Here is a 22,938-nt window from a genome sequence, read left to right on the forward strand (position 1 = left end):
ACTCCATACTTTTTAAATGAGTACTATCGGTTATAATAGCCTTTAGGCCATTAGGTGGCAGTGCCGTGTACCTCCTTTCCAATGACTGGAATGTTACCACATTCACAAGATACTGCCCTCTCCTCTTGTTCACTTGGCAGGGGAAGGCACGTTTATTTGTATAGCAACAGGGGCAAGTAAAAAAAATACAGCAAGAGGAGGATAGTAAGAAAATAAAAATTACATGGATATATATATATATATTTTTTGATATTAACTTAAAAGTATCAACTTGCAGCAGCAGCTTTGAATTTCTACTGATCATTAAAAAAGTAGTCTTGTTAATGTCATCATCTAACTGATGTGAATGAACAGATTTGAGTTGATAGGTATGCCCCCCCCCCCCCCACCACCACCACCACCACCCACCATCATCTCTCTCTCTCCCACTCCCTCTTTTCCTTCCCTTCCTCATGTGTCTTTTCTACTGGAAGAGTGAGTCATATAGTGAGCGCTGTCTCACCCTGCTCCAGTAGGCCTGTCTCTGCTCAATGTGTTCTGCTGTCACTCACCACACACAGGCATGTCATGGCTGAGTCGCTGAGTGTGAGAAGAACTGAGGGAGATGCCAACACAACCCAATCACAGGATAATACTGCCTCAGTTGTTTTGCACCTGCTTCTACAGTGTATAAAGGATGTTACATCAACATTTACATTTTTGGCAATTAGCAGACGCCTTTGTCCAAAGCGACTTACAACAAATACATTTGACTAAGTAAGTGAATCATCTATCCACCAGTCGTAGCAGGAAAAAGTAATCTATGCTCAGGCCTGGGGCCATTGGCAGTCGTCGTGCTAGAAGATGGAAGTTTTGTTGTTGTTGTTGTTGTTGTTAATTAATGAAACAGTACAGGGGGCTAGTAGATGTCTCAGGAGGGACAGTTAAGATGTAGCCTGAAGAGATAGGTCTTCAGTCTACGGAGGAAGATGTTTATTATGCGTGGGTTTAACGCTTTTGTATGCAAAAATGAGTGTAATGCATTTGTCATTGCTCCCATTAGTCACAGCTGTGTGCACTGACAGTACAGTACCGTTGTGTGATTGTGTGTAGCCGGGTGTTTTCTGTGGTCGTAGCAGGTGCTCTGGTCTGGACCTGACAAACACTGCTGTGGTTGCAGGTTACGTGTGAGGATAAAGGCCTGTAATCCTGTGTAGTTTCACTTATGATCTCTCTGCTCTGATGACTCAAACCAGTGAGTGCCAGGCTGACAGAGGCCTACACCATATGAATGTCAACCTACCACTGGTCACATCTAGAAATCCAGTTGAATTGAATTGAGTGTGATAAACAACTGCATAGTAAGTGGTGCGTGGGAATTTAACTCATTGGATACTTAACTGGACACAGTTGTGTCCAATTAAGCTCTGGAGTACATCTCACTTTTAATGGAGAATCTCCATTAACATTAGCTGGGTCAGAACATGTGTCAAACATTAGCTGGGTCAGAACATGTGTCAAATCTCCCAAAATGAGGAAGCAACCATCAATGAGAACATTTCTTGTGAAATATTAGTCACAGCTATGGTGTGGTTGTCTGTCAATTACATTCAGAATGAGTTCTGAGCAACTTCGCAGCATTAACTCTCACTGAAGGAAATAAAAAATAGCAGGTTCCATTTATTAAGAAGGGAAACATATGTTTAAGTACAACTGAAAAAAACATCTGTGTCTTGAACATAATAATGTGCTACTTACCGCAAGGCTAGGCCACATGCTTTCATCTGAATTTCAGAGAGCGAGAAAGAGACTTGTCTATTTCCTCCAGAATTTCAAGGAATCCATTCTTATCTTATCACCAAAGCAAGTAGAAACAGTTACTTGATAGATTATGGTTTTGTTGCCATAGTAGACTTTGTAAACAAATCAATTATTGATTCAGGTCATGCTTAAAAATAATTAAAGCATCACATGTCATGTCAAGCATCATATGTCAAGTGTAGTGAAAGGTTAGACATAACAAGTCAAAAATAGTCAAAAATATGGGCTTTGGTCATGAATTATGATAATGAATGTGCGCATTGTCATTACATTGTCACATCTCTTGAAGTATTTAGTTCACACAGGGTTACTTTGAGGAATCTACTCGGGCCTATCAGTTCTGTGATTTGACCTCTACTGAAGTAAGGTGTAGACTGTATGCTCAAACAGGGCCCTTATTTACATAACGACACACAGCATAACACAACTGGCGACCCATTTAACCTGCCTTTTATTTATTTATTTTTTTACACATTAAAAAAAATTGTAAATACGCGCAGAAAAAAAGGGGAGGCGTGGAGGTCGACAACAAAGGTGCGCATGGCGAAAAAAGAAAGAAGGAGGTTTTAATCTACTTCCTTCAAATATCGGTCCAATCAGGTTAGTTTACATAGATTGCTGCCGGTATGTCCCTCCCTCACCTTTGCTTAGTAGCCAATAAGACCAGCTCCCCTGGGAGATTGACTCAAGTAAGAGGCTGAACCATACAGGTAACTCAAGAAAAGAATAGCGAGGAGGAAGAAAAAATAAAAACCTTGAGGGCTTGTTATGGAGTTCGCGTGAAAGAAACACGGAGTTTTCCACCCTTCTTTACCAGTTAAACCAGTATCTCTGGATAGAACACACTCAAGTACTGGATCAGGTAGAGTTGTTTGGCCGCAATCTCTTTACGTGTCCCTCTCTGAAAATGATCTTCTTTCCCCTCTTCGTTTACTTCAATTGAATTTTCCAGATCTTTTGTTTGCTCCTCTTATCACTTGGAAAAAGGTGAACCCTCGTGTGTTATTTTTATTTCATCTTTGCTTTTTAATTGTAGTTTTTACCCCTTGTGGTCCCTGATGGCTTCGCACAGTGATACTCTGGTGGTGTTCTTTGGGGCAACAGCTGGTGCAAATGGGGGTAAACTGGGTTCGGATGAGAGGGAAATAATTCTCTTGGTGTGGCAAATTGTGGATCTCCAGGAGAAAAAGGTACGGACTTTTTACCCGTTGTATCGTTTCTTCTGACAGTGTTTTGTGGTAGTCTACACGTAGTGGAGTAATGTTATAGCTTGACATTTGACATGAATCAACACGGTATAATTTACTTTCGGGATGCTAATTTAACCCCCCCAAAAACAATTGAAACGTTCATATTGGCCGTAAATGCGAAACATCCCACGGTGGAGCACAGGTGCGTTCATTAGTCTAACCTCAGGTCAGGGCTAATGCAGAAAGGAGAAAAGCGGCATACCTTTTTGGTTCCATGTCAATGTCCCAACATTATACCCTGCGTTGACAATTAACTGCTTTGGAGGTTTTTCAACTACATTTAAACATTGTTTGCTAGTTTGTGACACTTCATAAATGTGGGTCAAACTGAGTGGGGTGTCTTTGGAATGAAGTGGGCCTCATGCTGTGTAGAACCAAAACCGGCTTATGCTATGAAACACCGATACCGTTTTTTAGGTTGGTAAGCTTCAGAGAAGTCTTGTGAAACCAGACACTTTGGAGTTGACAGACCAGTGTAAAGAAGAGACTGGACTGAGTTTGGACGAACTCTGCAAAGCCGAGCCTCTGGACAAAGTTCTGCAACAGGTGAGCCTCATCTCGGTTTATTAGGTGGTGATGAGAAAGACTTCAGTTCAGGCCCAAAACTTGGGCCTACACGTGTAGAAATAATATGTCCTACCTACTGTTGTGTAATGCCATCTTAGGATAAGCTATATGTAACATTTTTAACGCCGACATAAAAGATTGTGATAAAACCCAGAACATAGCATGTTGAATATCATCGGCCAATTTGAAGGTATATTTATCCGTGCAATGTAAGTGCTTTCAAGGCGGTTGGCACATGACAAGCTTGACTTCTGATTTGATCTTAGAAATGTCAAATGTCTATGATGACCTTTTAAAAGTATTCAACTTGCTTAAAGCTGTCTGTGGTTTGGCGTACAGATAAACTACCGTGACAGTCTTAAGGCAAGTTTTTAAGGCAAAGAGATGGGGAGGGGGGGGGAGCAGGTCTAGTCTTGTCTCAGTCTGATGCATGCTGAAGACATCTGGAAGGTGGAATGTTTACCTGAGAACACACTACCCTCCCAGGCAGAGGAAGGAGATGGAGACAGGAACACAATCACAGAGACCCCTGGACATAGCTGGTGTGGCTATTTCCTTAGGCCATTTGTGAGAAGGGGCAGCTCATTTATGACCAGGATGTGAATTTGCTTTCAGGTTCCACTTACTTCTACAGGTATGGTTTGACAAAAGGTGTATGTTGCCAAACGTGTTTCCCAACTTCTCTGACAAGTGTGTTTACACTCACTACAACCTTTACCGCCCCGAAGTATTTCATAATTGAAAACCTCTCATTATCAGACTCAACTAGTGATTTAAGTTTAAGATGGGGCTCTTCTATTAACGTTGCGTTATCCTAAGCAAGCGCGAGCAGGTTTGTTGAAGTTGTTGTTCAGGATCGATTGCATGGTGGTCTTGAAGCCCATGACGTTGCCAGAGCCCTTGCTGTTGTGTTTGTGACGGCATCAAGATGCTCTAATGGGCTGCTGATTCCGAATGCTGAAGTCATCTACTGTATTTAAACCACAAAGGCTACCCTTTTCAAAAGTGGCTTATCTTGTGTTGACCCTTCAAATATTAACCAGAAAGATCAATTCTTTCTTGCTCATGTCTGGTGGTCACTTTCTCTCTTGCCATTGGTCAGCTTTAGTTTGGTGTTTGTCTATATTGATTTTAAGGCAGTGGGGGAATGAAGATAAAGCAACATTCAGGCTGGTTTGAGTCATGGAGCCCTATACATGGGAAAGGAAGGATGCCGTAGCAATGGCAACCTTCATAGAGCAGGGGCCGTATCAGTGCATGTGGGGCGGCTGTGGCTCAGGAGGTAGACCCTGCGTCTAATGAGCGCATGGTTGTTGGTTCGATCCCCGGCTCCTCCTGTCCATGTGTCGCCGAGGTGTGCTTGGGCAAGACACTGAACCCCAAATTGCTCCCAATGAGCAGGCCGGCGCCTTGCATGGTAGTTTGCCGCCATTGGTGTGTGAATGAGAGGCCATTGTAAAGTGCTTTGGAATAAGGTGCTATACAAGTGCAGTCCATTTACCATATGGCCAGAGCAGCCATGTATGCTGGTTTGTTTTCTTTGGTGAAAGATTTATTAAGGAAGAGAATGTTGGACATTATAGAGGGGTGACTTTCAACACAAATTGGCACACGACATACCCACTGCTCTATCTTTTCTCTTTAAGATTAGGGAATGTTCAAAGAAGATTAATCTCAACATCTGTCACGACTATGTCTTGCTCTGAAACAACACTGTCAAGTGTCATTCTGCTTCTCATGAGTGTTGTTTTCAGTGTGCCACCCCAGAAGTGGCAAAACGGAGGCAGAAAATAGAAGCGCGGGCCACTTTTTCTGCTGAAAAGGCTCGAGACGCTTGATCGTTTTGAAGCCTGAACTAATTCTTCTGCTGCGCAAGCTTGTTTGACTGTGTTTCCAGCAGCCAGTGTAGCATGCCTCTTTGATTACAGTAGCTCTGTTTCAACTGGCTAATGGGCGCGGGAAAAAGCTTACACAATGCTTGCGGTATAGTTTGGCTGTTGTATTGCCCAGCCATCTCTATTGCCTAGCTTCTCTGGCTCACGTGTCATAACAAGGCTTCATACAGTTCGGTGAGTGCGAGAGAAGAGCGTTTTATTGCTGCTGGCACTATCCCTTAATCTGCCGCTGTGCACCTGCCCCAGTACGGGTTTCTGGGAATGGGGTGACTCTGAAACACCTGTGAGACATTGTGCTACACATGCCTAGCTCCAGGCTGGCAGACAGCGTGTCAGAGCCTGCACTGCAGCACTAACTGATCTGAGGCTCCCAACTGTCAAAACTGGCCCTCAGGGTCCACCCTCCCACCAAGTCTGACCTAGGCTGTCAATGTACCAGCTTTCTTATTACGGATACCCAAACAAAAAAAAACATTGATCTGAGGTAAAAAGCCTGACACTGGTCTGCTCTATGACCCATCCCTCCTGGGTTGTAACTTGTAGCCCCTATATAGTACAGGGGGGGTATTCCATCAATGTTGCTAAAGGAAAATCCAGGCTCAGTCTTGCAAGGCTTGTCAAAAATGAGCCTGCATTTTCCTTTAGCAATGTTGATGAAATACCCCCTGGACACAGTCTGTGGTATGAATACAAGCGGTGTAGGTAGGACCAATTCTGGCACTCCCTACTTGCGCCTTATCTTTGGTGCCTTGCCACCCCTCTCTCCCTCGTCCACCAGCCCAACTTCAGTCACCATGCAAACACGTCAGCTGTACCACAGAGCAAACACCGTCCACCAGCCCAACTTCAGTCACCATGCAAACACGTCAGCTGTACCACAGAGCAAACACCGATAGTGGCGGGTACAAAGGCCAGCTCCTCACTCATTCTCACCAACGGCACAGGGTAGGAGTTAGCCGGTCTCCTGTTACTGAGGAAAACAATGTAAACCTGGATAATCACTGTGGTAGTGAATGAATTAATGAATGGCCTGACAGAGATTGTGGTCTATTCTCACTTGTCGCACACTGCAATGTCCTATCCTGACTCTGTGGATGCAACGGCACCTTCTTTCACTTTACTTTTGTTGCTGATACGCCTGCCGTTCACGTAGTGTTTATAGTGTAGTCCTGCTCCATACATGGGCCTGTCAGACGCGTTTGCTCCAATGTCATCGTGAGAATGAGGACAGGGTGTGCCTGCCTTGCTCCTTTAAACCATTACGTGTTATTGAGCAAGGTGGGGCGACATAAGACTCATTAACCGGTTCAATTGTCAACATGTTAGGTTGAACAGAGGCATCCCCTGGGCTATATGGTCACAGACAGTGTCCCATGCATTGCATGCCTAGAATGTTTTTTCCGACGAAGTCCACCGAAGGAAAGGTGTGGAATCCAACTTCTGCCGCTTTGGATTCCACAGTGCCACAACCTGTTTCTGTTTTGTATCATTTTGTGCCGCATACTCAAAGATTTCCTTGATCTGATTTTGGTTGTATGGGACTTGTTTTAGCCTAGTAGTGATCAAAGATGTTCCACTCCATGGATGTTAATTTTGGATGACATGAGTCACCTGACATGTTGATCATTCTGACTAAGCTATAGCCAGTGATGCATTGTGCATCATCCTCTGCTATGGGTCCAAGGTTTGGGGTTCATTTAAATTCAATCAATTTACTTAAAAGGGGGACACTTTTAATACAAACAGCTTGTGACCTTCTCACCTACAGTCTATCGAGAGATCATTGCAAATCAATTCCCGATTTGCAATCATTGAATCATTTCAATATCTTGAATTAATTAGAGAAACAACTGACCCCCCCTGAACCCTGGTAGGGCTAGTTGACCTCTGGTTTCCCTGGGAGATGATTTGTAGGAAGGTTGCATGTGGGCCCATGCCCCTGACCACTTCAGCCAATAAAGCTTGCTGTGTTTATCTGACCTGACCCAAATGTTATCACAATATGGTGAAATGAAGAGTAGGCAATAAAGGGGAGGCTTTCCACAAGGCAGGATGGCCTGTCAACCATTAATCTAGTTGTATCTGAACACTGTTGCCATAGCAACTTAGCTGTCTCATCCTTACAGATCTAGGACAACTGTAGACCACCAATGAAAAGGTGCTGGGTTTAACTGAACACTGTAACTTGTCCTATTACAATGTCTTGGCTGTAGTATCTTCTACTGAATAAGGGGGCAATGCAGGGGGGCATTCCATCAACGTTGCTAAAGGGAAATCCAGGCTTATTCTGATGAGAAAGTCTTGTGAGAATTATCAAAAAATAAGCATGGATTTTCCTTTAGTGACGTTAATGGAATACCCCCCAGGTTAAGATGAGATAGCAGGACAAAGTTGTGTTTGTGTTTAAATAGAGTAGTCCATGTAATGGTTTTGCGTAGTACCATAGCCTGGTCAGGACTACCCCGTCGATTTGACGCAGAAGTATACATTGGGCTTAAGGTGAGAGCCATGGTTCCTCTCTACCAGGCAGTTTCTTAGTCAGCAGCTGTCCAGGTGATGGTGTGGAGGTAATGGCCCTCCTGTCTCTCTGGGGAGCATGCTCTAACATGTACACATAGTAAACTCGCCCACTGACTGTCTGAAGGCTATCATATTTGGCCACTGGCCATGTGAAATTGCCCCAGAGATCAATCACTCACCAGCATTAGATCCTCTGGACATATCCCCTGTCTTAAAAGTGTGAGACTTCTGTTTTAATGTAGGGAAATTCCATGGTAACAGAATGATGTTGAGACAGTGAAGTGAAACTTTATTTATATAGCGCCTTTCGTACATGAATGCAACTCAAAGCACGGAAGATGGGGAGCGACTCTGTCGTCCTGTCAGTGGTGGGAAGCTCATTCCACCACTAGGGAGTGAAGACATTCTGAGCAGATCGACCACAACAAAATACTTTATACAGTATTTAATTTAATTCCCCTCCCCAATATTCATGTACATGAAATAGAAGTGTTGGTATTAGTTTATTAGGGTCTATACTAGAACATTAATGAGGTTTGATGTTTTGCTAAACACTTTCTAAATACTTTTTTTGGTAGATGTCTTGTACAACCATTATGAGCAGGGGTGCACATAACTTTTTGGGGCCAGTGCTCAGAGGAGCACCTAGGGATGCTGCTTGGTGCTCCCCGAGCTCGTGAGTCACGAGTAAAAAAGGGATACATGGATAACTTATTAGCAAAACGACATTTATTCATAAATAAAGATGAACGAACAAATGATTGTGTGCAAAACAAAATAAACAAATGCAAAATCAAATGACTGCTCTTTAAGCATGAAAGTCTGTCAGACTCCTTTAAACACACTGAAATCAACTGACATCTCTTTAAGCACTAACTGAATGTCTGTTCTTTAAACACACTGAAATAAACGGACATCTCTTTAAGCACTGCTCTGTTCTGTAAACACTGAAATCAACTTTTCAACAAAAAGTTACAGCCTAAGCATTTATTTATGCTACAAGCTTAATCATCATCACTGCTCTCTTTACTGCTGTAAGTTATCACTGTCCTCAATTTCAACCATGGTAGAGGATGAATGAATGAATGAATGGTCTTTATTGTCATTGCTATAGTACAGGTACCAAACAACGAAATTTGGGAGGGGGGGCTCCCCTGGTGCTAGGAAAGAGAAAAAAAAAAAAACTAAAAATCAGATCAGCTGTTGGTGCGCAAAAGCGCCTTCATGCGGCTGATCTGCCGCGCAGCATGCATTTTGGCGACGCATGCGCACTGGCGCACCAGTTATGTGCACCCCTGATTATGAGGCTGACTTGTTTTTACTGATGGGTCTGACTGGGACAGCCTGCATTATGGAGAGAGTGAGTTCTGCGTGTAGGTTTAGCCTTTCTTCTTACTGAGGCACATGTTGCTGGTGCTACGTTTACCACGGGTTGAAAATAATTGGTGATTTTAGTTGATTTGAAATGAAATGATTTTGAGTCAAATAAAGTGTTTATGGACCGTCTATGGACATAAGACGATTTATTTAACCATTTAATTATCAACCAGCTAGTTGTAACAGGCAGATTATTGGTTGATGTGAGGAGACTGAGGTTGTTTTTGATAAAAATCATAAGACACCAGTGGGTTTACACAACAATGGTAATGGGCCCACCTTAAATCAGACGGTTATTACTAAACATAGTTTGTGTGGGAGTCGTGGTATTTTGAATGGTGATGTGTTTATGGTGAGCACTGCAGGCAGGTTTGTCAGGCTGGGGTTGTTTTCCCTCTGCCTGATCGCCAGTGCCGGTCGTGCTAAGTGAAACCCTTGATCCAGGTGATTACCACAACCATCCCTCTTGTCTGCTTCCTCGCAGTGTAAACAGAAAACCTGTCTGACCAGCCCCGTTACAAGACACACACACGGAGAGAGTATAGAACGCGGAGTTCACCCTCTCTACCTGTTACTTTCCTGAATTCAGAGAATGATGAAATACATGTTTTGTACTCTCATTGCTATGGACACATTTAAAGTGATGCTCCTCTATGCATTTCCTGACAAATGTGCCTCGTGCCACAGTTGTGATTGACGGGAGGCGTCTCTACTGAACATCAGAGGTCCCTTCCTATTGGTGTTGAGTGAAAAGTGGAGCATAACCGAGAAACTAAAAACCTTTTTTGAATAAAAATGTATGTTAAAAAGTGGGTTTATAAATTACACATTTTTCAGAAGCAACATTTTCCTAAGTCCTTGATTTTGAGTATTTGAAGCCTGTTTTAGATCCTGTCATGGAATTAATGGGCAAAACATGCTGACTAAGGCCTGCATCTAACTAGCTAAAGCCATAACACCTAAAACTACTTGAGGTGATTGACCATCAAATCCTAATGCAAAACAACAATGTGCTTCAGAATGTCTTTAAAGCAATGCCCCGCTCAATAAAGGTTACAGAGTACATGCTGAGTTGGAAGAGTCAGCACTGTTGTTGGACAAACAAGACTATTTGGTGTTTATAACTTGCCACTGCAGAACAGAAGTGGTAGTACTGTGGTTTGTTAAAGGTTACATGGCGTTCCCCTGTGGTTCAGTGTCTCTGTCTGTCTCTCTCTCTCTGTCTGTCTAGTTCCAACAATCAGTTTCTTCTGAGGTGAAGGCTCTGGGCAGAAGTTCCTACACACTGTGTGTTGACAGCCCCCTGATCATTCGACAGGCTCTCCACCCAGAGGCCTCCAAAAAGGTATGTGCCACTTGATTTAGGGGCAATTCTTATGGCAAATCTATTGTTAGTGAAGCACTCATGAATGTTAGTTGTACTTCCTGGGTCAGTGCGCAGGGTTTCTTAGCTTGTCTTTAGCTCACCAGTAACATGTCATAATCTGCTCAGGAATTCTAGCTATCCACAGAGATGGTGTCATCCATCTGTTTTACCCCTCAGTCTCAATCGTATTCCTCTTTCTTCACCATTCTGTCACCTTTTCCTGGCTCTTCCCTTCCTTCCTTGCATCATTCATGCCCATTGCATCCCAACACCTGCTTTTTTTCCATGCGTCTACATTGTGTTATTCAGCAAATGACTTCTGGAGTCATGACTAGACTATTTTGTTGTCTTTGCTCCAGAATGTGGTCCTCCCTGAATGTTTCTACTCCTTTGTGGATGCAAGGAAAGAGTTTCATAAATGCTGTCCCAACGCCGGCCCAGTCCAGGACCTCACACTGTCCTCCATGTTGGACTGTATCCTATCTCTGTTGAAGTGATATAGTGATTAATGTGTTGTTGTTGTTGTTGTTGTTGTTGTTGTTGTTGTTGTGACTGTATTTATAAAATAATAATAATCAAATTAAATATCTTCAGTCATTACAACTACCAATGGCCCCTGGCCTGAGCATAGATTACTTTTTCCTGCTATGACTGGTGGATAGATGATTCACTTACTTAGTCAAATGTATTTGTTGTAAGTTGCTTTGGATAAATGACTAAATGCCCAAAAATATAAATGTAATAAACATGAATTCCACAGATTAATTTCCACCCCTAGTAATTCTTTTTGATTTACTTCTAATGATGATTTCCTTAAATGTGTGTGTAGATGTGTGCATCCCTCCCCTGGCAGAACAGGAGATGGGGATAAGGGAGGTGAAGACCATGGTCCTGCTGGCCCTCCACGTCCAAGCTGAGCCCTACAGTGAGTATCTGTCCTCCGTCTGTGGTAGTCCCCCCTGGCTGCCTACCCCTTCATCCCTCTGGCTTACCCCCAGCCTGCCTACCCCTCCATCCCTCTGGCTTACCCCCAGCCTGCCTACCCCTTCATCCCCCTGGGCTAAATTGCAAGTAGGAATGCTGAGTGCAGAGGCAGCAAGCTGCCAGGCAGGGTGAACCTGTTGCGCATGAAATCTGGTAGCACAGAGCAGGACTTGTTGTATTGTTGCCTTTTGAGGTGAATTCTTTTTTTGTGTTTTGACAACCCCAATGTCTTGCCAAATGTAATTATTCATTTTTGTTATTAAATACTTCATATATTGTGTTCTTTTTGTGCCATTTTAATCTCTTGCAGACCACACATTTTCCTGCTTTGAAAGTGTGAAGACCAAGTTTCAGTCTGGAGCATGGTGTGTATGTCTTAAGATCAACCATAATCTCAGTGGTTTGACTCCATCTCAACTTCACCATTACACAATGTTGCCACACCTATTTGCTAAACCGGTTTTACTCCAGAGTAATACTTAACAATTCCTCCCATGTTCAAATCTAAGCTCTTAGCATTGATTACAGCAACAAGGAAACCACAAGCGTATAATTAAACCTGTCCAACTTTTCAATCAAGTGCTTACCTGGCTATCCAATAGCACCACACAAATCCCACTCTGGTGTCCGTTACCCATTACCCTGACAACCCCCTGGCATTAAGTGTGTGTGTATGCAGTGTTAAGCAGTTTAATGACTCCAGTGCCAAAGTTGGCCATGCTCCTCACTACCCCTGTGTTCCCCCCCCCCCCCCTGCAGCAGTAAGGCAGAGCCAGTGGACAGTGAGACAGTGATCAGAGCCAGGGGCCTCCCGTGGCAGTCATCCGACCAGGACATAGCCCGCTTCTTCAAAGGCCTCAACATTGCGAAGTAAGAGTACTAACACACCTCATTAACACGTTTTAATACCTTTATTAGTGTGGAGGTGCCATATTCAATCGATGCGTTGGCATAAGAGTGAACCTGTGTGTGTCTGTCTCTGTGTGTCTGTCTCTGTGTGTCTGTCTCTCTGTGTGTGTGTGTGTGTGTGTGTGTGTGTGTGTGTGTGTGTGTGTGTAGAGGTGGTGTGGCCCTCTGTCTGAATGCCCAGGGCAGAAGGAATGGCGAGGCCCTGGTTCGCTTCATCAACCAAGAGCAGAGAGACCTGGCAATCGAACGCCACAAACACCACATGGGCAGCCGCTACATCGAGGTCAGCATGTCGTCTAACCCCCCCTGCCGTCGACTCAGACAACACTGTTATTGCGTTATGTATTCCGTACTGTTACAGATATCACCTTACTTTCAAATCACAGTATTAACACGCTGTCTTATATCCTGGAAAATTAACCGTTTCCAAATACGTCTGCTACGTGCCATGCTAGTCAGAAGAATCAGCCTTTTTTTAAATGTTCTGTCGAATTGCTAAAAGCAGCCTCTCATCCTCACAGGTGTACAAAGCCACAGGGGAGGAATTCCTCAAGATTGCTGGAGGTCAGATTTCAGAAGCGTACACCACCACCACCCTTCCTATAAAGAGTGATGTTGAAAGGCCCCCTGTTAGTCTCTGGTAGCCTTCTATTACATGGCCTTTCCTCCTCATATCCGAAACAAACCCAAGGACCCCCCCCCCCCCTCCCCTGTGCCTCTTGAAAAAGTAGCTCTTCACGTGTAGTAAGGTACTCTCCCTGTTCTTCTGCCCCATACCCCTGGGTCTCTGCTTATCCTGTGGGAATGAAAGGCGCTTTGTGAGCCTCACCCCGCGCCTCACCCCCCCCCCCCTCCCAATCCCCCTACTGCTCACCTCAGAGGGGAGTCGGAAGAAACTTTACCCTTGGCCCAACAGCGGCTCACTCCATCCCACCGCCGAGTCCCAGGAGGGAGAGGGGGCTGGCGGCCAGTGAAAGGCCCAGTTCAGGGCCCGCACAAAGGGGGTGTGAAGAGACAAAGGCAGGGCCTTGGGCCTCCGGACCACAGAGCAGCACTGGGCATGCAGGAGGGCAGGGCAGGGTGGAAAGAGATGGGTCGGAGCAGATTAACTTCCCCCTCTCAGTGTCTGTGGACTTTACCCAGACGAGTCTGTCAATACATGTTGTACTGTCAGCAGATACTGCAGGCCAGACAGTTGATTTATGTATGTTTGTCAGGATCCCATAAGCTGCTGCACATGCAGCCACAACTCTTGGGGTCCATGTAAAAAAAGACACAATAATCAATGAAATATGCAGTTTTAATCCACATATTTCTTTTTTAGCTGACTTGATTGATTACGTTGAGAAGGGGCTCACGGGAAGCATTTATTTTAAATTTTTATAAATACACCTGTAACAGCTGTTTTGGCCAAGAGGAAAAGAAGAGGCTTCAGATGCAACCACAGCACTTCAGTTGACATGAGATCCTCTGAGTTTTACAGGACTGGTTCTGAATATATACAGTACAGCAACACCTACCCCATGAACAGTGATGCTTATTCATTGTATTTGGTATTTAAGAATGACTATGCATAAGAATCAACATCTCAGAGGTGCCAAAGATTGCTGAATTCAATTCTCACCATTTAGTTTTTGTTCTCCTTTCTGCAGGCACGTCTAACGAGGTGGCCCAGTTCCTGTCCAAGGAGAACCAGGTGATAATCCGCATGCGGGGGCTTCCCTTCACCGCCTCGCCCCAGGACGTGCTGGCCTTCCTCGGGCCCAAGAGCCCGGTGACCGACGGCAGCGAGGGCCTGCTCTTCGTGAAGTACCCCGACGGGCGGCCCACGGGCGACGCCTTTGTGCTTTTCTCCTGTGAGGAGTACGCCCAGAATGCCCTGAAGAAGCACAAGCAGATCCTGGGCAAGAGATACATCGAACTGTTCCGCAGCACTGCTGCAGAGGTGCAACAGGTACGCCTACACACAGTCGCCGGGGGTTTCCCCTCTTTCCCTACTCTACACAGCGCCCCAAGCCATGCCCAGCCTCCCACTCCCTTCAGTTCACTCACTCAGCCACTTTCGTTTGCCTTTTTTTCTTAGAAAAATCTAAGCAAATAGGACTGAAGGGATGGGGGGGGGGGGGGGGGGCTGATCCAATAGCTATATTGTCCCTATTTGAAGGTTAAGTTCATTTTTAACCAATCCTTTTTTTTATTATGTAAATGGTATGTTGTATAAGGAAGGGTGTGTACACTTGTTTGTGGTTTTGCTTGTTTTTGAGAAACTTACTGTACCATGCAGTGGAAGTAATGCAGGCAGTAGTCCAACTGAACCAGCAATGCAAGCTTCTAACTGTTGCATAATTGCAGTTTGAAAGTAATGGCATTACCGAATGCAATATAGACACAAAGTGTCTATACCCCTATTTTAGACTGTATACTCCTTTGACTCCTCTGCCCTCCTGTGTCTCAGGTCCTTAACCGCTACATGTCCGCCCCTCTGATATCCACACTGCCTACCCCCGCCATGGTGCCCATGCCAGTCCTGGCCACGCCGCCCTTCCTGGCCACCGGCAGCACGCGCGACTGCGTCCGCCTGCGCGGCCTGCCCTACACCGCCGCCATCGAGGACATCCTGGAGTTCATGGGAGAGCACACCATCGACATCAAACCCCACGGAGTTCACATGGTGCTCAACCAGCAGGTGAGACAGAGAATCTAAGGCCAGAACATAAAACAGAGCCTACCATGGCCAAATCCAGATCCAGCCCCAGACACCGGTGTATACCAGAGGGGATTAGATAATACGCCATTTAGCTGACTCTTTTATCCAACTCGATTTTACATTGCAGTGAGTGCATACATTTCTCAATATATATGGCCCCAGCGGGAATCTAACCCACAACCTAAACGTTGTTGGGTCCATGCCCTACCAACTGAGGTGTGACAGTGAGCAATAATGAGAGAATTCCACTGTCCCGTGGAAGGACAGGCTGGAGATGAAAGCCATGCAGCTCCCCAGAGGGATATTTTTTTTTTGTTGAGGGGGTGGCGTCGGTGGGTGTTTCTGGTACCCACTAACTTAAGTCTCTCCTCTCTCTCCACCTCCAGGGTCGTCCCTCTGGTGATGCCTTCATCCAGATGAAGTCACCTGACCGGGCCTTTATGGTGGCCCAGAAGTGCCACAAGAAGATGATGAAGGACCGCTATGTGGAGGTGTTCCAGTGCTCCACCGAAGAGATGAGCTTTGTTCTGATGGGAGGGACCCTCAACCGCAGCGGCCTTTCCCCTCCACCCTGCAAGCTGCCCTGTAGGTCCCCACTCCAGACCCAACCACTGCGGCCTGTCTACTCATTCACACTGCAGGGCCGAACCGAGCTTAGCTGAACTGGTCTCGCATCCATCAATGTGAAGGGGGAAATAGCTGAGCCAGAACAGAATCGGTTCGGGTTGGCCCTGTACCGTGTAAAGCCCCGTAGACATATTGAACATCCCACACGAGCGGGGACAGCCGAATATGCTCTCCATAACTTGTATCCCTCACAATTAGCTTGACTCTGCGAAACCCAGAAGTGATGGTGGGTGTGCCACATACAGGGTGCGTCTTACCCCAGTGTACTTTGCTCTATTTGCAGTTCATATCTACAGATTAGATTCCTTTTACTTATGGCCCAAGAGGCAGGGTGCCCCTCCCTGGCGTAGGGAATTGTAATGGCCAGCCGGTGAAGGCAGTCTGTGCCACAGCAGCCTTTCTGCTGTTTTTTTTTTTCTTCTGTTTTGTCTTTCGCCTGAGCAGTGGAGGTCATTCAGGTTGCCAGGTGAGAAGTGTACAGTACCTGGCAACCCTCATCCCGAAGGTCACCCGTGGTCTGTGTCAACGTGTCCCCTGCGTGGAGGGTGACTAGGGTGGCCCCACAGCCATGCACTGCTTGTTTGTGTGTAAATACTTCCCTCTGGATGTTGACACAGGGCAGCACCAAGGACATAGATGACAGCTTTCTGAGAAGAACACAAGCTCAAAGGGATGTTCCACCCATGGCCTTGACTGAGGCGGTAGTTGATTTGGCCAGTTTCAGACAGTTTCTAGCTCCATATTGAGCTTCCTTAGATACTGTGTAGTATTTTGGGACCCATAGGGACACTCCTTGGATTGTGTAGGTTACTTTCTTACACTGTAATTAAAAAAAATTAAAAAAAATGAAAAAAGTGTATAACAAAGCTCTTCAGAAATATAATGCAGACAGTCTTCAGAGAGGGAATTCTGTCATTTGATTGTTTGATTGGAATGTGCCAGGTATTTTGAATATATTTCCGGAATGAATGACCCTATACTATAGCGTCCAAAATATGACGTCAGTTTTTCTGAGCTCAAGTACAACCAAGGCAGGGCAAAACCAGGAAAAAACATTTTGGATGTGGAACATCCTCTTTATGGCTCCCTGTGTGTGTGTATGTACACGGATAATTGTACTAGTACTGTATACAAACTGCTGTGTCGATCTCCCAGGTCTGTCTCCACCGGCCTATGCTGCATACCCTGCCGCGATGATGTCTGAGGCGGCTCTCTACCAGCCCCCCCTGCTGGCCACTCCCAGAACTCCCCATCCGCCCACACACAGCCCTGGCCCAGCCCTGGCGTACTACCCTCCCCAGCCCCACGCCCAGCTCTACATGAACATGAACATGAACTACACCGCATACTACCCCAGGTTAGGTCAATATGTGAACTGCATGCCATGCTATCTCTTTTGTGGTAGCCATGTTCCATTGTGAGAATCAGGGAATTACGCCCTCAGGATAATGCACACGCTAATCTGTTTACATTGGAAATACAAAATGTCCTGATCATTCTTTCTTACTCCCCCCCTCCTCCCCAGTCCTCCTGTATCGCCCTCCACACTGAGCTACTTTGCGGCCCCCCCAGGGTCGATGGCTGCAGCAGTGGCGGCTCAAACCCACGCAGCCCACTCTCCCATGATGCCCCAGCACGGCGCCCTGGTCAGGATGCAGGGCCTCCCTTACAACACTGGTGTCAAGGACATCCTCAGCTTTTTCCAGGGCTACCAGGTCAGTGCCCTAAAACCACCCCCCTGCCCTGACGTTGGCCCGTCCTACCTCCCCAAGAGTCCCCACTGAAGCAAGGGCAGCACTCTGTAATAGTGTTTTTTTTGCCATTCTGTTTGTCTGTCTCACTGTGTGACAGTTGACTAGTCAATACAATTAAACAAAGCAACCTCTTATTTTAGTTATGATATTGATGCTGGTGGTGAAATGAATTGAGAAAAACTATATTTGGCGGGACAGGATTGGTGCTAGCTTTTAGAGGATGTCAAAGATCTGACATCAGTTAGTTTGTCAATAGCCTTAAGTATCCAGTTTGTTACAAAGTGTTTCTGGACAGACTGTGCTCATTCCTTGTTCTATAGTACATAAAACATTTTAAATAAATCTCACCATAAGCCCGCCACCAAGACACCAAAGGTCATGCTAGGCCTCTAGCAATATCCATCAAGGGGCACTGAACATTCACTACGCTCGTAAATTACCTGAAGGCATTATTGCACCGCAAAGGTTGAGCATTTTCTATAAAGGGACATGTGTGCACTTGTCTCCTACTCTTCTTCTCTCCCATATTGGCTGGCACCCTGAGTAGGCGGAGTCTTCAGAGGACGGTATGAACTCATTACAGTTCTGGGTTGGGCGGGTCTCGTAGCCGGAGGGGACTGGGGTGGTGTGATGTGGAAGGGCTTGGGTCTCTTTGTTTGCTATTCCGGTTCATATTATATATATAGAGAAGGTGCAGCAGTTTTTTTTTTAATATCAGGTGTGTCTAACCCAGCATGCAAAAGGTCTGTGTGTGCACGCCTGTGTGCACCAGGCGTGTGCGTGTGTGTGTGAGATTTCAGGCACTCCCATCCCCCTAGTTTCACCACAGTGCATTTAGTCCTTATAGACCTGAGCTTGGGTGGGGTTTGGGTGAGCCATGTCAGGCAATGTGTCGGGTCCGTTAAACGGCGATGCATACACGTGTGGTATGTATGCTCCAAAAGGGACCATTTTGGCAGTATTGGGTTGTGTGCGTGTGTGTCTACATGTATGGTATGTGTATGTGTTTGTCAGGCCGCCTTCTGACTGTAAATCCACTTATGCTGTAGTATGCTCCTGATGACTACAGCAGCATGGTTCAGATGAGCGATCAGGCCAGGAGTCTGATCCAGCCCAAAGAGTGGCTCTGTCTGTAGGGAGACCCACAAGGTAAGACCCTAAACCCCCACCCTCGCATCTCCTCCCCCCCCCCCCCCCCTTCCGTCTGCCTGCCTGCCTGCTCAGATCTCTTAACTCAAATCAACCGTGTGCGCCGGACAGTTCCCCCCCCCTCTCTCGCTCTCTACTTTCTCGACCTGAGTGCGTTTACCTGGTGGAGTCTTCTTTTCGGGGTCAATAACCATGCTAACCAGCTCAGCTTAATGTTTGTCATGATTTTGATGAATTATCAGGGTGTCGGTTTGGGATGGCAGGTCCAGCAAGCATGGCTGGTGTTTGAGCCTCACGGTCTACCTATTGAAAGATGTGGTCCTCTGGGACATAGTGGTGTTGAAATGTGTTGAAATGTAGCCTTACCTGTGAGTTTCTCTGCCTTTCTTTCTGTACGGGTTTGATCAATTCAGGAGGTCCTAATTCCTCAGCCTGATTACTGCCCCCTGGTGTTGGGATGATGCAATTGACTCTCCATGGAGTGACCCATAACTCCCTCACTCTCCCATTTATAACTATGATACCTATTTCTGTTTGTAATTGTTTCCTGTGATTATTATGTCATCTGTAGCTCCCGCCGGACGCCGTCCTCATGTTGTATAACCTCAGCGGCCAGCGCAGCGGCGAGGCCCTGGTCACCTTCCCTAGCGAGGAGGCAGCCAGACTGGCCGTGGCCGAGCGCGCCAACCACCCCCTGTCTGGCCACCCAGTTCACCTGTTATTCTGCGACTGACCGGCCCCCCAGGAGAGAGGACCGCCACCACCCCATCCTCCCCCACTCTCTATCCACCACTACTGACATGCAGACACACCCTGGCCCTCCCCACAGCACAGCGCAGCACTACCTACACATATTTATGATCCACATGTGTGTCACTCAAAGTGCCTTGAGTGTATTAATGGTTCCTTTGTGACCCCCCCCCCCCCCCACCATCTATCCTCTAGTGATGCCAATTAAATTGACTCCTCACAGAAGCACAAAGCCACCTCTCCCTACGTTTTAAATGCTCACTGCTGACGACTTAAGTCCCAATTGCCTCACATTTGCTGGTGCTGGGTTGGGCTGTGCAGTGTAATCAATAAAAGCCATATAGACTGCCTGAACCTTTAACTTCTGTACTGGATGGCAGAAGGGAAATCCAAAGTGCCATTAGTCTCACTGGCAAGGCTTGTTTATTCCCCATAGTGGTCTAGTCTTATGTACACTAGTCAGAGCTACAGTGACATGCATGTGTTTTTTGACTACTCGTGTACCTTTCTTTTGCTGTACAAAGCATTTATATGGCATAATACCATTCTATTTAGACTATGTCCAAGCACTGTAGATTTTCTTTCTTGTTTTTCTACAATCAGAGTATCTGAGTAAGGCCCAAGAGGGCTAGGCTTTATTAAATATTATAGACTAGCATGGCAAATATTGATTCTTTGTTTAATCCAACCTTTCTAAAAAAAAAACTGAGATTTATGTTATTTAAATGTGAAAAGACTTTGCTGTTGGTCTGTCTCTTAAGCATACCCATTACGTTTAAATATTGTAGACCTCAACAGCATCTCTTGTTCTTTCCAGACTATATTTATAGAAATTGCGGTCTGCAGCATGCTTTCGATTCTCCCTTGTTTTGGACTGGCAAACTGTAAAGATACATGAGTTCCTTCTCCTGTGCCCGGACTGCTGAGGACACTGTCTTCGGTTGCTCATCATTAACTGTGCCTACAATACCCAGCGTTTTGACACCTGGCGACAGAGGGGACATTTTTGTTTCTTTTTAGCAAGTTTGATACTTGTATGAATTTATAACCACTGTGTATATGACTGTAAACAATAAATGGAACTTGATATAGCCCAGATGTTGAAATCGGCCTAATCATTTCTGGCCACATACATGACATTTACCAACCACCTGACTCATGTCTTTGAATGTTTCTAATCAGAGCCAAGCCTTGTTTATGTCTGTGCTCAGTGAAACTTTAGGGGCGACGAGGAAATGTCCTGTTCAGGTTAGAGAGGCATAAGAGTCATACGCAAAATGAGTTTCACAAGAGGTGGTCCCTGCAGTTAGAGGACCACCACCACCGAGCAATAGCATTCTTTCTCACGGTCATTGCTCCTTTTAGATGGACACTCGGATGTGTCATCATATCATGCCCTTTAATACTAGTGACACCCCTGCAAGTCCTTACCCCAGAGATGAGGACCCCCTCCCTGTCCTTCATTCAATGTCCTGGGAACTGTTACAGCAGAGCAACTGAGTTGCTAACCACGATAGGACCCATGACACCAGCATGTCACTTATCAGGGCTAAGACATGTGTATAACACGCTCTTATGCTGTTTTATTCGTACTCGAAATGTCAACATTTACAATATTACGCCTAATCTTGTATACAAATGGCCAGAATGTTTCAACGCATCTGATTGCCGCCTTTATCACCCCTATCCCACCCACCTGAGCGCAGGCGAGAGAGAATTTCAGCACTGTGGTATTGTCAGCAGTTACCGCTGACACACTGCCTGTGTTTGGACATCTGTTTCAAGCCAGCTGAAAATAGAGCCCAAAGAATACCTCAAAACGACAGAAGCCTATTTTTTCCAATTTCCTGTGTTTTATTCGGGTGATGCTAACTTGATTTGGTGAAATGTTGAACTTGATGTGGTCAAACCAAAAGACTGGAAATTATGATTTTCCCTTTAGTAGGTCTTTAATGTATTTACATGCCAGGCTTTGGGGCAACAAAAGGTGGACATTTTGAAAGGTGGTGGAGAGGTTTCATTTGGACAACCACAACTCTGATGTCAACAATATTCTGAGGTTTAAGGTGTGCATAGATTGCACATAGGGATAATACCAAGTATAAACAGAATAATTCCTTCACTAAACCAAGATGTTCATGCCAGTGTTCTCACAACAATAACAACTCACAGCAATACCTAATGAATATACAGTATAGTGAATAGTCTATTAAATCAGATATCATTATATCATGATTTCACCTACAAAATGTATATGTAACAATAGGGAAATGTTGTTTATTTATCCAGTGCCTATTGAATGTCTACACTCCCTTTTCAAAATGTTCACCTGTTGTTTCCACACACACAGCCTACTGCAGGCTTTCAAAGTGAAAGAAAAATTCAGCAAAATGTTGTAATTTATTACAAATTTAAAAAATGAAGTTTAATTTAGTCTAAGTGCAAGGATAATATTTCAGAATGAATATCTGGTTTTGTAGGCTACCTGATTTGAATATGAATCTACACTGTTGATTAGGCTGTTACTAAAAACGAAATAATTTGCATCATTTTAGCACATTTTCGGGGGGCCACAGCAAGCAATGTATAACTTGAAAACAGGTGTTCTCTGTTTTTGAATTTTTTACGAAGTATAGTCATTTTTCTTTCACTTTGTCCAGTAAGGCTATGTAGATCAATGGTAAAAAAAAATATCCTAGGTCACCTAAGTGAGGTTAAGTTCGATACCCGCTTAGGGCAAGCTCTGTCGATTCCAGGCTCTGGGGCAACACAAGGTCAACAAAGGGGGTGTATACTTTATATAGGCACCTTGCTATAATGCCCAGCATATGCCTAGAGCATGCAGTTACATCTGTAGGGTGCTGGAGAGGGCCCTTTTCATTGCCCAAGTACATATTCAGTAGGGTGAATTTGGGTAATCTGGGACATTGGGTAATGTGGGACACCTAAACTCCAGTGTGTTTATTTCCTATTCTAACTAAATCTAGTCAACAGGACTTTTACTGTAGGCTCCCTTCATTCTAGTCTCATTCCATTGGTTTGGCTTCTTCCTACTGGATACACTGGAGCTTAAGAGTCCCATATTACCAAATGTCATAGACTACCAGAATTCACCCTACCTAGCAATAGTACCGGTACTTAGTACTCAGTACTCATTAATGCTAGGTAAGCGTTTTAGTTTAAACAAATGTTGATGCTAATGCTTTTTAAGGAGCGATGAAATAGAAATGGATACAGCTCACTAATCTTCCACTCAAATTATGTTTTATATAATACAAAGCAT

The 22,938-nt window shown here is 45.1% G+C and overlaps 1 protein-coding gene across 1 annotated transcript; it reads left to right on the forward strand.

Annotated features, from left to right (window-relative positions):
* The first annotated feature begins 2,525 nt into the window (after positions 1 to 2,525).
* Positions 2,526 to 19,609, forward strand: esrp2 (epithelial splicing regulatory protein 2). The gene is made up of 17 exons (XM_080538865.1): positions 2,526 to 2,662; positions 2,837 to 2,990; positions 3,468 to 3,596; positions 10,641 to 10,754; positions 11,135 to 11,249; positions 11,605 to 11,700; positions 12,070 to 12,124; positions 12,519 to 12,629; positions 12,819 to 12,951; positions 13,190 to 13,232; positions 14,321 to 14,622; positions 15,124 to 15,354; positions 15,762 to 15,960; positions 17,158 to 17,359; positions 17,528 to 17,717; positions 18,806 to 18,905; positions 19,477 to 19,609. The coding sequence occupies exons 2-16, from the start codon at positions 2,859 to 2,861 to the stop codon at positions 18,890 to 18,892; spliced, it is 2,139 nt and encodes a 712-aa protein (XP_080394991.1). The 5' UTR covers positions 2,526 to 2,662; positions 2,837 to 2,858; the 3' UTR covers positions 18,893 to 18,905; positions 19,477 to 19,609.
* Positions 19,610 to 22,938: the final 3,329 nt, after the last annotated feature.

The sequence above is a fragment of the Nansenia antarctica genome (genome assembly GCF_963989245.1).
Source record: "Nansenia antarctica genome assembly, chromosome: 9".
Lineage (NCBI taxonomy): Eukaryota > Metazoa > Chordata > Actinopteri > Argentiniformes > Microstomatidae > Nansenia > Nansenia antarctica.